Source organism: Clupea harengus, chromosome 4, assembly GCF_900700415.2.
Source record: "Clupea harengus chromosome 4, Ch_v2.0.2, whole genome shotgun sequence".
Classification (NCBI taxonomy): domain Eukaryota; kingdom Metazoa; phylum Chordata; class Actinopteri; order Clupeiformes; family Clupeidae; genus Clupea; species Clupea harengus.
In genome coordinates, this window is record NC_045155.1 from 22,409,556 (window position 1) to 22,427,560 (window position 18,005).

At 40.3% G+C, this 18,005-nt stretch overlaps 1 protein-coding gene across 2 annotated transcripts; it reads left to right on the forward strand.

Moving 5' to 3' along the window:
• Positions 1–1,236: 1,236 nt before the first annotated feature.
• On the forward strand, positions 1,237–14,507 carry LOC105894303 (E3 ubiquitin-protein ligase NRDP1). 2 transcript variants are annotated; one of them, XM_012820790.3, is made up of 7 exons: positions 1,237–1,519; positions 2,286–2,358; positions 4,172–4,314; positions 5,720–5,991; positions 6,788–6,923; positions 8,763–8,866; positions 12,571–14,507. In XM_012820790.3, the coding sequence occupies exons 3-7, from the start codon at positions 4,225–4,227 to the stop codon at positions 12,923–12,925; spliced, it is 957 nt and encodes a 318-aa protein (XP_012676244.1). In that variant the 5' UTR covers positions 1,237–1,519; positions 2,286–2,358; positions 4,172–4,224; the 3' UTR covers positions 12,926–14,507. The 2 variants fall into 2 exon arrangements, with proteins under 2 accessions (XP_012676244.1, XP_012676242.1); XM_012820788.3 differs by lacking the exon at positions 2,286–2,358.
• The last annotated feature ends 3,498 nt before the right edge of the window (positions 14,508–18,005 follow it).

Consider the following 18,005-nt stretch of genomic DNA (forward strand, 5'->3'; position numbering starts at 1 on the left):
TGCGTGTTGCATTATGAAATGTTTACATTGCTTGGAACAATTCAACAGTTTGAGTGGGTGAATTCAGCAGTTGAAATTAATAATAATAATAATAAAACTTTATTTATATAGCACCTTTCATGCAAAAGAATGCAGCTCAAAGTGAGGATGCTCCGACCGTGGTGCAGCGGTTGAGCTCCAGATCATGATATGGCGGAGGTCCCCAGTTTGAATCCTGACATAGGCTCTGCCTTTTGACAGCAGTAACCCACACTGCTGTCTCAGTGAGATTATCATAGCTAGCTTTTGTTATTGTAGAAAAGCGGAAAGGAAATCAGCATTTCAGCAGTAGGAAGTTGTTGCTCCTTATCCCATTTGACCCCAAACACTGGAATTACAAGGGACTGCATCACCAATTCCCCGTGCCGTATCTCTAATATGCATCAAATTGTGCAAAAAGTATCAATTAAACGTTAGTATCTAAACTCTTTTATTTACTGCAAACATTCAGGTGATTTTGTCTTTGGATTTTATCAATTGGCAGCAGGGGGAAAACAGGCCTTTTGGTGACTGTAAGTGTAAAAAGTTCTCCAAATCTCCATATGGAACACAGTCATAGCTGGTCTCATTGCGAAGCTGGGATAGTTATTATTGTGGTACAGCAGAGCAGATGTTGAGTGAGACAACTGTCAATCATTCTTTCGTTTTAGATCCCAGTAGGTGGAGTAATTTGCTAGCCTATGGATAAGATGTTAAAACTCATCAATGATGTAGTCTAACTGTTATGAAACCATTGGTTTTCACAAAACAGGAGTTTGTTCAGAGTGCTGAGCCACTTTCCCCATAGGGATACATATACAGTCATGGACAAAAATATTGGCACCCTTGCACTTCTGTTAGATAATGCACCACTTCTCCCAGAAAATTGTTGCAATTACAAATGTTCTGGTTTTCACATGTTTATTTCTTTTGTTTGCATTGGAACAACACAAAAAAGCAGAGAAAAAGGCCAAATCTGATATGATTCCACACAGAACTCGGAATGGACTGGTCTTTTTACCAGACAAGAAAGACGACAGTTCATTGCAAAAGACCGACAGATAATTACATTTTAACTCAACAAACCATTTCCCTTTGTTTCGCTTGCACCTTATTTTCGCCGGTTTTGCATAAACCCATTCATTTCTCCATATGGAATGGATTTTTTTATTTGGAACCAGGAAGTGTTAAAATGCTAACACTGAAAACTACACACTTCCGGTCGACTTCCAAACTCAATTGGTTTGGGATAGCACTAATGTGGCGGACCCTCCACGTGAAGGCGCAAACGGAGTGGAAGTAGGTAGGGAGGTGTAGTAGGGGCTAGTTTGGATAAGGCCCTCGGTCAGCACTGCGCAGCGCCGCCGTCGAGTGCACCTACAGGTTTCGAGGCGGCGTAGCGTATAGGTGGACTGTAGACGGATGTGTAATGTATTCCATGGGAGATCTGGACGTCCATTCAAGTCACAATGTTTTGATACAGGACAGACCTTTGCAAGAGGTAACGTGAAAGTGAATTCCATGGGGTGATCAAATTGAGGAAGTTGCGTTTCTACTGGTGGTATTGAGCTTGTAAGAAAACGCTTGTTGAGAAACAGGGAGTTTTCTGATAAATTCAGCTTGGTAGTTAACGTTAGCTATTTGACTTTCTAGCTAGGGTAACTAGCGTGGCTATGACTAATAACGCTATACATTAGACTCGGATTTCACACCTATATTCCAAGTGATATTGGTTAAAGTTTGGCAAGCTAATTGTCTGTCAAGTTCGGATAGCTAACTAAGCTCTTCCTGTCCTCGGGTGGCTGTATAATTGCAGTTAGCATGCTGACATTAATGTTAACGCTAGCTGTGGCTGTCGGAGATGATGACTGCCAAATTAGCGAACGTTAGGTACAGCTGTGACAGGATGAAGAAGCTATCATATGTTAGCTAGTCCGGTAAATTGTAATTATGACAATCTAATTCGACAGCTTTAACTCTCAGAAATAGAAATAAATCTACTACGTTCCGTTACATTTGCTTCCTCCTCCTCAACGCCACCTCCACGTTAGTTAGTTAGCTAGCTACCTAGCTATGATGTGTAATGTTAGCTATCTAGCCCTGCCACTTCGTTGGCGACAGCTTGCCGAAGAGGGAACTCTTTTTTAGCTTGTAATTCGCTACAGACGGCAGACATACCCAGAGACATTATACGGACTTAGGCCTACTAGAGACATTGTGTACATATCAATTCCTTATTTGTCCAATCCCTACCTCCCTTTCGTTAGGTCCTAGCCGCTGATAAAATCGTGAAGGGAACAAGGAATGTTGCAAAGAAGGATGGAGGAATCAAGGACAAACGTACGTGATGAATTAGATGTGCCTGCTCACTGACGCATTACTTTTAGGAGTCAGTTGCTGATGAAACAGCAGCATCACCTCTTGCTTAGACTTAACGGACCTGTGGTTCTATACAGAATAGTCTATGTTAAGGACTTCAAGATCAATCCACTGTATGTAGTTGTCATCGTAAAGGCAACAAATAAACATTTGGGTTGTTTCAATGATTAGTACCATTGTAGTACTGATATGCTAAATATTGACATCATAATTACCTACCATACTGCAGCTGTTCAAACGTGCTAAAGCACGGAGAATTCTCCATTAACGAATCCTGCTCATGATACTTTGTGTTTTCATGACAGGGTATGAATGTATTTTTTTTAAACACGGTCCTGCAGACAACACAATCATCTATGTTGCGTTCGCACATTTGATTTGGTAATTGAAGCATATGAAGGTCTTTTCTGGGTTTGACTGATTATTTATTTTCGTTCACATACAGCTACTTTTTATTTAAAAATGTAGGTTGACGGATGTGAAGAATGGGGAGGGGAATTCGAGTTTAAACGCTTCCACGTAGGATGCTCCTCTGCTTCCTCCCTTAACTAACTCCTCTCCTCGTTGCTTGGTTCCTCTGACAGTATTTAATGAAATGACACGTCAGTAATGATGTCTGACTGAATGATTTCCGGGGCACGAGCTGGAGGATGGAGGAAGCATGCATTGGAATGTACCTATTACAGGAGGGCCTACATACATTCTTGGGACCTGATCAGCCAACTGTGTGGTGACACCATATTAGTAGTTCTGATGTTTCATACTTTTCCATTGACTCATCACCGCTAATGATCAGGCCTATAACGGTAGTATCCTCAGTGAACTAATGATCAGGCCTATAACAGTAGTATCCTCATTGAACTAATGATCAGGCCTATAACAGTAGTATCCTCAGTGAACTAATGATCAGGCCTATAACGGTAGTATCCTCAGTGAACTAATAATCAGGCCTATAACAGTAGTATCCTCAGTGAACTAATGATCAGGCCTATAACAGTAGTATCCTCAGTGAACTAATGATCAGGCCTATAACGGTAGTATCCTCAGTGAACTAAATGGTGAAGTTGCTCAAATGGAAGGCAATACATTGATGGTCTTGGCATGCTGGTTTTAGGGCGTCCAGGGTTTATAATAGCTTTCTATCTGTCTTTCTTTTTTTTTTTTTTTTTTTTTTGCATTGAAATCAGATTTTTGTCTGCCAGTGACCATGACTAATGGTCAAGTCCATAATTCAGTTCCAGTGTGTGAGTAGTTTAGCTTAAAGGAGAGGGATGTTCTGAAGGCTGAACTGATCAGTGAATGTTAATGTAACATGAGTATTTTCTCCTCTAGATGAAGAAGGGCTTTCACTGTGGAAATGGTATCTTCAGTTGACCCTCATTGGCTTGTATAAACTCTGCCCAACATACAATTGTGCTAAAGGATTTGATAAATGAGCCTTTTATCATGATGTATTGTGATTAGCTACCATAATGTACCACAGGAACACAAGAGTGATGGTTGAAGAGAATGCCTATGTAGATATTTAATTCAAATCTGCTGTTATAAAAATAATTTATAACATTAACAATGTGTATACTATATTTCTGACCAGTTTAATGTTAGTGTAATTTAAAGAAATTAGATTTTCTTTTAACTACTTCATTCTTAACCTTTTTTAACATGACACACTTGGCCATATTGCCCAGTACCTATACCTATACAGTACCTTGGATAAAAGCAAATTGATATTTTGACTGGTAAATGCTGATGCTATTTCTCTCCTTGTCTATAGTGTGCCGAGTCCCCTGCCTCTAGCTAGATTTTGGAGGCTCCCAGTGATGTGCCATGGGGTACGACGTCACCAGGTTTCAAGGGGAGGTGGATGAGGATCTGCTGTGTCCAATCTGCAGTGGAGTGCTGGAGGAGCCTGTGCAGGTTGGAATCGTATTATTTCCACTGTTGTGGAATGAGGAATCACTGGCTAGATATTGTATCTACATCTATAGCTATGTATGCGCTTAGGCTGTAGAGTTGGTTACACATTTTAACCAGGTCCACTTATTGAAAAGCAGGGAATTTAATGTTAGAATAAAGTCCCTATTGTAATTGTTCTTTCTTTAAGGCATATCATTGTATACAAGTATAATACATCAGTTCATCAACCTCATATAAGACATCAAGATTTATGTTGGACGTTGTTATTATGTGGTGCCAAGTGAATATAGACTGCACGTCAGAGTGGGGTTTGTTGTCCTGAGACAAATTACAAGTATACATGAGCACAGTACCTAAAGCTACTACAGCATTGGATTTGGAAGGAGTTCTAGACTAAACTTAGCAAGCTAACTAGCTAAAACAGACCTCGCAGACACCAAGAACCGCACAACTGGCACTGACAAAAGCTAGCCAGCTAGCTTGCAGTGTTTGTATTTTGGTTGCCTTTTCAGTGACATCATGCTGTACAAGCTGTTACATTTTCAAAGGGTTTTGTAACAAAAACTAAATTGCATAACAAAACATTTCATAGTGGACCTTTTAATGTAAAAATTTAAACACGGTGTTACACAGTTGACCTTCAATGTAAAAATTAAAACAGTGTTACACAGTGGACCTTTAATACTTTTTACCTAAGACACAGGTTGTAGACCATAACAGCAACCTAATGATCTTGAAAATTACACTACTAAGGTTTTTTAAAGTAATTTAGACTACATTACATTGAAATGGTTGTGAAGTATATCCTGAGGTTGCATGGGAGTTTGGTTTGAGCTGTCTGTAATTCTGACAGCTTTGACACATGATGAGCTTGTTTTATCTAGCTATACAAGCTACGTGCAGAGATGCTTAACGCCAATGTCTGTGAATATAGTCAAGTCTATGTGACAGTAATGGGCCAGTGATTACAGTGTGAAGAAAAAGGATCATTAAACCTTGCCTATGTGAACCACAACCACATGGTGTGGTAAAGCCAACTACCTAATAACTACACAGTTCAATTCAATTTTATTTATATAGCGCCAAAACAATACAATTGTCTCAAGGCGCTTTACAGAGCCCAGGCGCTTTACAGTTGACGTGTGCACGCTATATATGCTCAGTTACCAGTCCATGAAAAGGGAGGGGGGTTTGTGGTGTTCTCCTCTGTCTGTAAGGGCTCACTGAAGTCTGCATAGACTGGCACAAAGTTACCCCCCATGAGGATTGGGAGCTTTTTGTTGTTTTGTTATTCAAAATGATGTTATTATGGCTAAAGATTCTATATTATCCTTTTAGGCTGTTTGAGTTCCTTCCTTTCTTCTCATCCTCTCATCCTCTCTTCCTCCCTGCTCCTCATCTCCAGGCTCCTCATTGTGAGCATGCCTTCTGTAATGCCTGCATCACACAGTGGTTTGCCCAGCAGCAGATTTGCCCAGTTGATCGTACAGTGGTGACGCTTGCCCATCTGCGTCCAGTGCCGCGGATCATGCGAAACATGCTATCCAAGCTGCAGATCACGTGTGATAATGCCAGCTTTGGCTGCACTGCAACGCTGCGCTTGGATCAACTGCAGTCGCACCTGAAGGACTGTGAGCACAATCCTAAGAGACCAGTCACCTGTGAAGCAGGCTGTGGGTGAGTATGGCATGCTGATCTAGGGTCAGCGTATAGTCTTTTTGCGTATTGTGTTCGTAAAAGATTGTAATTCATGACTGCTCAATGAAGAGTTTGATATGCCATAGGGTTGCTCTAAACTTATGTCTATTGTTAAAACAATACTCAGCTGTAAAGAGAAACAAGTCAAATATATCTAAAGAGGGGTCCCCCTGTCACAGGGGACATGGGGCCCTCGCACTACTGTCACACTCGTAACCAGTGAAAAAGCACACAACAGGGCAGAGGTGGAGACGTGTCATCAGTGGTGTATTGGAGCATGAGTAATGCCAGGCTATGGTGCTCTAGTGTCTTAATGAGTGCTAAAGTGTTATCTCATATGTTTGTTAATTACTAGTAAAGCGGGAAATGACATGTTTGGCAGGCAGGACTGACTGACATTACAGAGCAGTAAAGCAGGGCTTTGCCTTTAACTTACTCCAATCTGAAACATCCTGACATGTACTGTCCTCCCATACACATGGCTTTCTATTGGTGTGTTTGATCAATTCTCACCCCTATTAATTAAAAAGTTAAGAGAGTTAATCTATTGGACACTAGTGATGGTTGATGAGAATAAGGCTTTTCAGCTTTAATTCATTCATTTTTAATCCAGTTTCTAGAAGTAGTAGTCCTTTGCAACATTAGCAAGGTCTTCTCCATACCTTGGTGAAAACGTGCACACTTCCAGATGATTCCAAACTGTGCATTGTTCCTGTGTTACATTTCTTTCTATCTACCTCATGTGTCATGCATCAATTGTGCCTGATTTGTGTAGGCTGGAGATGCCTAAAGATGAAATGCATGGTCACAACTGCATCAGACACCTGCGCAGTGTAGTGCAGCTGCAACAGGGCAAGATCGGGGAGCTGGAGAAGACCGCTGCAGAGCACAAGCATCAGTTGGCTGAACAGGTAAGACTGCTACTGTTATACGTTATTATGTTGAATTGTGCATCATTCTTTATTTTTAGTTGTTGAAAATATTCTATTTGTAATAATTAAAAATGCATCTGATGCAACTCCCTGTGTGATGCACTCAAATGTAGCCATATTGCGATGCATACTGGTTCAACACAATTTGATTCTACATAATGCAGCTCAGCGTGATAGAAAACAGGTTGATGTTATGTCATTGAATATAGTGCAAATCATTTTATTTCATTTTTTTGGTTCCTGAGCAAACATAAAATCATATATTCAAACATTAATCATAAATAAAGAGACATTTTACCTTAGAAACAATTTGTTTCTATTTATTCACAACATTTAGTTCTATATTACTGTACCTTAGTACTCAAACATTTAATTTATGCCATTTCCTTTTGACCACTAAAATACTTAAAATGGTCTCAAGGCGCTTTAACAGGAAGAGACCTTGAACCCCATCTGCTTGGAGCCAGTCGGGTAGAGAGGTATCATAAACATGGCAGAGTATGGGGTAGAATAAGTGCATGACAGTGTGATGGGGGTGGGGAGGTGTCTGTAGCCCACTGCTGCTAAACGCAACGACATGGCTGACCGGAAGGAAGTATGAAGTGTGGTGTGACAGGTGCTGGGTTTTTGATGCATTATTCATGAATATAGGAAGTACTAAAGAGGAATGGCCTGTTTCACAAACAGGCCTATTCAGAAGTTCTTTGTAATGCAAAAGAAAAATGCTGAAAAAGCGTATTTCTGATAAAAGAAAATATAAACTTGGATCTTATCTTTGGACCTTATTTTTTGCTATTAAAGATAATGCAAGACTTTCTGGTAAGCACTGTTTGCCCTCTACCTGTGACTATGGGTGGCAGAGCAAACCAATCCTCATGAAAATATATCCAAACCTAAGTCGCATCAAGTGTCCCAAAACCATTTGGAAATATGTTGATATGTAGGGAGACCAAAGTTGAACTTCTTGATCCTAATTCCAAAAGGTATGCACAGCACATCACCAAAAGAACACCATACCCACAGTGATCCTGCTTAAGGTCTACGTTTATTTAGCCAGAACTGAGTCTTTAGTTTCAGCAACCCAAAATATAAATCCAAACCAGCTTCAGCAAAAAATGATCAATGGTCCAGTCTGGATCCAGTTGAAAATCTGTGGAGAGGCCTCCCCCCAATTTCATGGATCAACAACTTTTGAGAGAGGGAAAGGATTGGCAAGATTGGCTTACCCAAAAGAACTGTATCCAAAAGGTGCACCAACAAAGTATTCATTTAGGAGGGTGCAGCCAAATCATACGTTTACATTATTATTATTATTATTTTAATAAGGGTGCTTTGTGCTTCACTTGGCTAATAAAGGCTCCAAAATGCAACGATCTTTCTCCTTGTCTTGCGTGTGGATTACTGTGCTGTTCTACAAAGATGTGATTACTCAAAGACCTCACGATGGTGGATTCTCTTTTTGTTAGTGAGCAAACCAACAAGTTGCGACGGCCTGCACTCTTCCATCAGTTTTGTGTAGTTTGGTTGCTAAAGTGCCACAGGTTTTGAGTGACACTGGAAGCCCTAAGCCCTTAACAGCGTTTCCCTGTTAAATCATCACCTGTCCCATGAAATGTACCATAATCTGTCACCTGTCCTAACCATCATCCCTCTTTTCCTTCGACATTGCCTGCCTCCTGGTCCCACCATTACTTCCCTCCGGCTGTCAATGTGTTTGTTTGAATCATTGTAAATCACAGAAGTTAAATGTCACATTCATTGAAATCATCAGTTAATGTGTCAGTAAAATTCTGACCATTTGACCATTGTGCCCCACAGAAACGAGATATCCAGCTCCTGAAGGCATACATGAGGGCCATCCGCAGTGCCAACCCCAACATGCAGAACCTGGAGGAGAGCATTGAGTACAATGAGATCCTGGAGTAAGTGAGATTGTTTTTCAACCCATGCCTTATGACTGGTCCAGTAATGTAGGACCCAGTGATGTCGGTGATGCCCAAAACACGGACAGAAAGGCAGAATTTAGTAGTAAAAATGGAATTCACGGTTTAACACGGCATATGACTATAGTCAAAGCTAAATAACTTCTCAAGAGTTTAGTTTTAAACATAATATAGGTTATACATTTGCAAACACACCAACTGATGCATCTCCATCTATTACAAATAGAACAGATTACCCCCAAAAAGAATCAAAAGTGACCCCACCCATTGCACACCCTTTGGAACATTTCAGTGACACTGGAAATGGAGAGATCATTTAAAGCAAGGAGGGGGAGGAAAAAAAATCCAGATTTGGACCGGGCGCCAATTCTTGTTTTTTTTATACAAAAGCTACACAATGTTTACACTTGATCAGAGTACAATTCAAATGATTATTAGTGTTTCCTACACCATAAACTTGATAAAGTCTTTAACTGATGGAGCATCACCACTAGAACTTAACACTATGATAGACTTCATAAAGGAATACAAATGACTGCAAAAAAACAAACAAAACAAAAAAACCAATAGACCAATATAGACATACCCTTCGATTGATCAAACGACTCACCTTGTATTGGTCCAGTGTGTGTCCTCAGACATGATTTGATATGGTGTATGAATGTAGTAGTGGAAATGATAATTATAATAACAACTACTATTGTTGTTGTTTTGTGATTATAGGTAGGTTATGTAGAGAGTCTAACAAAGAATAAATGAATTACACAAATTATTTTATTAGAAATAAACAAAATGCAGTGTAACGCAAATGAGAAGGTCCCAGCTCCTGATTCTGTGTTGTCCATTGCCAATCTATCCACATTGACACGTATATGGAGTGGAGAGTCACAAGGTACTTCTGATCTGCGTCCAGTGTTTTCTGCAGCTCTGGACAGCCCACACTGATCTGTCCTCCTCAGTGTGGGCTCCTGTCCTCATCTGATGTATGCGTTCTTCCATAGGGTTGGTAGAAAACAGGCTCTGGCCTTGTGCAGCTGCAAAACACTGGGCAAACAGAAATAGGACCACTGACAACATCAAATGTGGAAAATGTCTAAGAATTACTGGTGACATTATCAAAATGTTTTGACTGACTCTTCCTTCACTCTGCCTCATTGAAGTGGTGATGATCCTGTCCTTCTCTTTCAACGGCATATTCTCTCCTTGGTTACATATGTAACTCAGAAGTTAGTTTAGGACAATAGACCCATTCTCCAACAAGGATGGGCCTAACTGTATGGACATTGGGATTCACCTGACCTTTCTTCAATGACTACATTTGTAAAAGCTAGCAATGCGTTTTTACAGCTAGTTGTGTGGGGAAGATTTAAGTTCCTAAATCTCGATATGCCTACAAAGCATGTTTGCCTACCTTGTCTGTGGATCATATCTTTGTGTGTTGTTTTCAGAAATATGCAGTCTCCACACATTTTCCTGTAAAATAGTAAGGGTGATGATGTGAAAAGTTGTTTGCGGCGGACAGAAACATGAAATTGGGGTCCATACAGTTGGCAACTGGTTCAAAGGACCCTTAAAGAACCTCATAAAAGAATGAAATGTGGTCGACATGTACATGTAGTGACCATTTTAAACAGGAAGTGAATTACTAAACAAATTAAAAATGGCCACCTATATTAACTGATTGGCTCAAGCAGCCCTCATAAAACCATGGCACACATGCCTCCTGAGCCTAGACATTATATTAGGAGAGCCTAAACAAATTGAAAACATGAAGTCAAATTAAAAATGGCTGCTGAAATACTGAGAGCATAGGATTGACCCTAAAAGGGATATCATCTGGTATGTTCGTTGAGCAATGGTAATTGGTAGTCCAAAAGGGGGACTGTTTGGACTGCAGGCCACATCACCCACGTATTGTCCATGCAATGTCATTGGGGTGTGTCATACTACTTGACAAATAATAGCCCTAACATTTGAAATAAAGTATTATAATCTAGCTGTAGAGCACTGAGATGGCCTTGGTCAAAGTTCGGAATAACCTACTCAATGCATCTGATGATGGATGCTTTTCAATATTCTTTCTTTAAGACCTTAGTGCTGCTTTAGATCATCATATATAACTGTATCACTATATCACACTTGAACACTATGTTGGAATCAAAGACTGTGCCCTATCCTGGCTTAGGTCTTACCTCTCTGACCGTTTTCAGTTTGTACATGTCCACAATGCATCATTCAGTCATACAAAAGTATGTTATGGAGTTCCCCAGAGCTGAGTGCTAGGATGGAAATGGGATTAGCCGAAAACGGGCCAATGTTTTGTCTGATCTGCCTTTTGTATACACAAACACAGCGTTTTGGGACCCCAAATCCGACGAGATAAAAAAAAAGTACCGGTTCCGAAAAAGACTGGATTGGTTGAAACGTTGGATTCCTGTATACATAGCCTAAGTCTAATTAAGAGGCACAAATACAAATGAATATGAGATTCATTGGATTATTGATTATTATTATCAATCATTATTAATTCTGATATTTAATCCTGATTTGCAACTCCTACACACCCGTACGAACATCCAACACTAGTGTCAAACATCTTGGTGTAACTACTGAACAGGCAGTGGTGACTGGTGGTGGAAACGGGGTCGAAGCATAACCTTGTGAACCAGAGAAAGCTAGGGGAATCTGGGGTCATGCTCTCCTGGAAGAAAAATAAAGCCCTTAAATGGTGGTGACTTGTTCATTTGGGGAGACAAATTGAGGCTTAAAAATTGAGAGACTAATCTTTAACAGATTAAAAGCATCGCATGCATTATATGATAATGCTCCTACTGATAATTGTCAAATGGCTGTAGAAAATAGTGGAATTGTCACCCATGCTAAATATGGTTTGGGCAACATAAACAGTATTCCATTCTCCTGCCTCTGCAGTACACATACAAACTAACGAATAAAGTACTTACCAATTGAGGTTATTCAATAAAATGAAAAAACATGAAAGAATAAAGTAAGATATTACTAAGGTAAAGTATTAATGCTGTGAGGTGAAACATCACCAATACCTTTTCCAAAAACAACTGCAATTGGATACACACATTCAGATCAAAGTTGACTTCAGTAACTAATAACGCACCCAGTAGGCCTAATATCCAACAAGCGAACTTGACCCCTTCCGTCCCTCTCTCTAGTTTGTACAGTCCTGGCTCTGTAAATGGGAAACGGAGACACACAAGTGTTATTTGATTGCAAAACAATTGTCAGTCATATCAAGAGTAGTGTGTGTTACGAAATGACTTCCTGCACACAAAATTCCACCATCGCTTTCCACTGTTGCATTGTTTGCCGTTTGTGGCTAATGGCCTTTAGAGTAACTGAATGCCTTCCCCGTTGTTTGCCTCTGATCCAAAGGTATTAGCAAGGTTTATGAAATAGATAGCTAGAAAACTGTGTGGATAACAATTATGTTACAGGCAGAACTGAAGTTGAGTTGTGAGGTGCCTTCATAACACATTTTTTTCTAAGTAATTCTTGTCAGCTGTAAAAAAAAAAAAATTTGATCTATTTAATGAGCTTTCATGTATGCTAAAGATACAAAACATTATGTACATAAGGGATGGGTTGAAAGTTCTGAACCGCTCTGAATATCTGATTTGTAATTGGTCATTTGTCTACCTTTTTCCCAGATGGGTGAACTCTTTACAACCTGCCCGTGTCACCCGCTGGGGCGGCATGATCTCTACCCCTGACGCCGTGCTCCAGGCCGTCATCAAGCGCTCCCTCATTGACAGCGGATGCCCACTGTCCATCGTCAATGACCTCATCGAAAATGCTCATGAGCGCAACTGGCCACAGGGCCTGGCCACACTGGAAACCAGGCAGATGAACCGGCGGTACTATGAGAACTATGTGGCCAAGCGCATTCCTGGTAAACAAGCCGTGGTGGTGATGGCCTGTGAGAACCAACATATGGGGGAGGACATGATCCTGGAGCCAGGCCTGGTCATGATTTTTGCCCATGGGGTTGAGGAGATTTTATAGTCCTCACTCATTGTGGAAATGGGGTGGCATTGGTGTGGAGTGGCACAGCATGGCTCCTTCTGTTTTTATTGCTCCATGGTGGCTTCTAGAAAATGCTTCTTACCCGGGTTTGGCGTATTCAGCATTTTCTTGCCCCCCTCTATAAAGGCTTAGAAGTGGGTAAACGAGAAGACTGACTTATATGAAGGCCACCAACGTCATGAGCTCTGAGAGGGTGCCTCCTCCCTTTGACAGCTATGCCTTACAAGGACTTTTAAAAGACCCAGCCCCTATTCATTGGACCAAACTCACAACCAATCCTGTTCTTTATTGGTTCTATGCGGCTTTATCACAGACAATAAACCACAAACGAAACAATATCCTCTTCTCTATGTCCCATGCTTAGTACAATGGCAGAACATGTTTTTGACCCCTAGTCAGATGGCCTGCTAAATGTGAACATGCTCTGACCTTAGAAGATTCAAGTATGCATCAGTCAACATTGATAAGACAAGAATGTTAAATGTTTGATGTTTTTGAGCTATTACAAAGTTTTGATTTTAGATGCTAAGGACTGGAATGAGTTAGGATGTTTCTACTGATGAGGCTCATCATCCCTCTACAATTTTTGAAGTGATGGCCTTGAGACAAGGCTGTGTGCAAGACAACTACTTGTATATGTCTGTGTGTGGATGTCCTTTTCCTGATAAAATGGTTCAGTTGTTCCACCCATTCTTTTGTTGATGTTTGAATGGTATTAACATCCAATGTGAAAAAAAGGCTCTGTAAGCTCTGCCCTTAGAACCACTTTGGATATCCAATCAGCGTCTGATCTGAAGATACAATTTGGAACTCACATCACATTTTTTTTTTTTTTTTTCTTTTTTTTTTTTTTTATAAACCTCTGCCAACTTCATGCACACTTTGAGCAGACTGCAGACCCAGGACAGCATTGCCTTTTCTGTAGGAAAATGGTCCAAGGCAGTCAAGTTTTTTTCGGGGACATTGGACATCTCTTGGACTTGCAGTGCTTTATGTAGGTTGAGAGCTTATGTAAATATGTAGACCATGTGTTGTTCAGTTTTATGGATACCACTTCATGCATAAGCAGTACAAAGTGATGTTGGAGCTGTATCAAAAATTGTGGAGAGCTTAATATTGTATTTTCTTCAGTTTGCTTGAATGTGCATAGTAAACATTGAGTGGGTCCAAGGTCCAAGGTTATGTTGCAATACAGACCTTCCATGGATAACCAGTGTATTTTAGAGTGCTGTTATAAGGTATGTCTTCTGTAATCATGTCAAGTATGGAAGAACTGAGAGAATGAATACCTTACCGTACTGTGTTTATTTTTTTGTGTGTCCTGGATCAGATTGCTTTGCACACTCCTTATTAGTGTTCTAGAATCTGACAAGAATGCACTAATTCACTGTTTCTGCTCTTAACTTGCTACCAATAATGGCTGTCACTTTACAGGCCATCACCCTTGTGTTTCCTCCATCACAGTGTACTCAATGACTTTATCAACAGGAATCTTTCTTTTATTGTGAGACAGTAATATGTCCAAAAATAAAATGACTACAAGGTAGTCCTCTTGACAAAATGAGGACAAGTCAGTTAGTATAGTTCTTTATGTATAACACAGACGGGACAAATCAATTGCATCATAGCCATTTCACCTCTGGTTTCCTCAGTTAAATGCTTTACACAAGAGAACATTAAAATATAAATATATATATATATCAAAAGAATGTGAAGAAATAACAGTTTTGACACCGTCAAAGACGCCTCTGTATCTCCCATATATGATGGTATGATATATACTAAAGTTAGCATAGCTAACCAGCTAGTGTTGGTTAAGCCTCTTGTAATACGTTGTACCTCAAGATATCACTGTATAGTCACTATAGCGCAAACAGCAAGCTTGACTATATCCTGTTGTTGCAAAAAGCAAGCCATCATTTAAACATTAATTGTTGACCCATCAGCTAGCTCAAAAGCTTGAGTGCTTAAAGCACCAATAAGGAGTTCTGTTCCAAAACTAGCAAGCTAACTACCTAAAAGGCATGCAAAAACCTTGCAAACACCACCAACAGCCCAGTTGACTCTGATGGAAGCTTTTCAGCACACTAACTGGTGTCTTTTGGCAGTGTAGCTGGCAATGCCATGCTGTGAACTACATATAGTGGAGGAAATAACAGCAATATTTTGGGGAAATCGTTCAAATGGTGATACAAGCGTGAAATTTGGTACAAATCATCTTTGAAGGTCACTCTTCGATTTAGGAATCGGGGCCACTCGAAAATCAAAAATGGCCGCCATTTATTTCAAGATGGCCACCATGGTTAGACTGATTTTGCATTTCAGCATAATCTTTGCCTATACTTTGTAGATGTCAATAATAGCGGACTCCCATAGTATGTTTTTGAACATTTTCAAACAGGAGTTACCAGTTATAACCATCTGAAACGTGTTATAGGTCACGGGAAAACTACGTGAAGTTTAGGGTTAATTAGAGGGATAGAGGTATTTGGGGGATATACAGTATAGGAGAACAGTAAAAATAGTAGCTAGATTTGTGGCTAGTTGCTCTTTTTTTTTTGCACTGTGGCATGCGACATTTCAAACCCAAAACCCCAATAGTCGCTAGATTTGTTCGCTAGTCGCTTTTTCAGACATCGAAAAAGACTAGAATGAACGAACAATTTGATTGGCTGTCTGGTACTATACAAGGAGTAGCACTACCCTCTGTTCTCATTCCATATACAAACCAACCTTTAAGCTATGTGTAGAGGACAGTAAAAATAGTAGCTAGATTTGTCGCTATAGTTGCTTTTTTGCACTGTAGCCTGTGACATTTCAAACCCAAACCTCAATAGTCGGTAGATTTGTTTGCTAGTCGCTTTTTGGATCTGAAAATCAACCTTCAAGCTATGTGTAGAGGATGTCTTTAGTTAAACTAAACTCAATCGATGCCAAACGTAAGACAAACTGGACAAAGTGTTGTCTTTGTCAGCAAGACACAGAGGAAAATTTGGTGTTACCAAAAAGAAAACTTAATAAAACAAATGCTGGATACAGCAACCTAGCGAATAGAAAGGAACAGTTCAAGACCTTTATGGAAGGACTGAAAAATCACAATGAATCAGCATTTTACAAAGCAATCAAGAGGAATCCAGTTGCTTTATTCAAGCCTAAAGCTTAGGCAAACATGGAATGTGTGTGAGGAAGTGTCAGGGACATTTACCAAGCTCAGTCACTGGCCCACAACCGTTGATGATGATGACCTCCAAATGCTGGAGAGATTTGTGGTCATAATGTACGACCGATCAAGTGCAGCCACATCTGTGAATGATGCACGACTGCATCTGTTTGACCGCAAGCAAAGGCCATATGATGCCATACCACCAACAAGTGCAGCCCTTAAGGAACACATTAAACGTGCAGCCTACCAAGCAGGAGCTGTCTGGGGCCAAGCAACTGTCACTCAACCAGTTTTACCAAGTCCTGCAGAATGGGGATGGAAACTGCAAGGACAAAGGTGGTTGGTGAACTGGACAACACTTCCACCAATTGCTGCAAGTTGCCAGGAATTGGCAAAATGCTCATGCAAAAACAGCTGTACTAATGGCAGGTGCAAATGTTTTTGTCTGACTCTGTCTTGTAAAGCCTTGTGCAGCTGTGAATGTCACTGAGACATTTGAGGCCCAATGATGTTCTTTTGACTTGACACTGAAACAATTGCATTTTCAGACTTATTCTAGCCAAGTAATCGCTTGTAAAAATCGATAAAAAAACAACATAAATGACAAATAAAAGAAAAAATAACAAAAAGACAACGTAAAAATGATAAAATAACAAAATAACAAAAAAATATGTATCACAATTGGTGAAATATTTCCCCAAATATGCAAGAAATATAGTTATGACTTGATGATTTGGCGGCCATCTTGAAAAATGACCGCCATATTGGATTTTTGGATGGCCCCCATTCTAAAGTTAAAGAGATGACCCAGAAGAATGTTTATGCCAAATGTCATGCTTGTATCACAAAATGAACGATTGTTCCCCTTATTTCCTCTACTAATAGGGCATATCCTGGATGGCTAGTGGGAAAAAACACAGGTCTGTCCTTCACATGACCATGTGCTATCAAAATGAATTTGAGGATGGTACCAAAACTAGTTGCCTATAAAACCATACCTCAAAAAGTGTCAAATTGTTGCATAGTGTTTAAATAAAAAAAGTTATTAAATATATCAATATTAAATATACGTAAGTTACGTAAATATATCAATCAATGTTGAGAGAGACACTTCTGGTCGCCTAGATATCTTTCAATCATATAAATGTTTTTGCTACATGTAGCTTTTAGGCTCCACCACATGGGCCAAACGTTTAGTTTACTTCTGTGAAGGGAGAAGAGGTGGGGGGGGGGGGGGGGGGGCAAAGTTATTAATACCTCACATTTACTTGGACTGGGGAATATGAAATAATTTAGCTCACTAGCCGCTAACAGAAAGAACAATGCATTTCAGACAGCACTGAATATAGAAATCAAAAGGTCATGATTGTAGAGGATTAAATTTGTAAAATGAAATTACAAAATAACAGAATATTACTACGTGTTTTCGGACATGTGTGTTACCATAATACGCCGCTAAGGGCCACATGTATCCATGGTGAGTATGCACTCAAATCATGCAGAGCACTTTTCTACACAGAAAGCCGTATTTATGAAAAGAGATTTGCTGGGAAAACATGCCTTAAAGCACTTTACAGAGCCCAAGGCCTGAACCCCCCAGAGCAAGCACAGGGTCTGACCCCCCCCCCCCCCCCCCCCCCCCAGAACAAGCCCAAGGTCTGAACCCCCCCAGAACAAGCACAGGGTCTGAACCCCCCCAGAACAAGCACAGGGTCTGAACCCCCCCAGAGCAAGCACAGGGCAAAGAAGAATTTCCTTCTTAGGGGATCCATCTGCTTGAGGCCAGTAGGTAGAGGGCCAGAAAGAGGGGGAATGGAAATTAGGCAGATACTTTTTGAAATCCTTCAAACAAACATCATATTGCCATACATGGAGCAGATCTACATCAGGCCTACA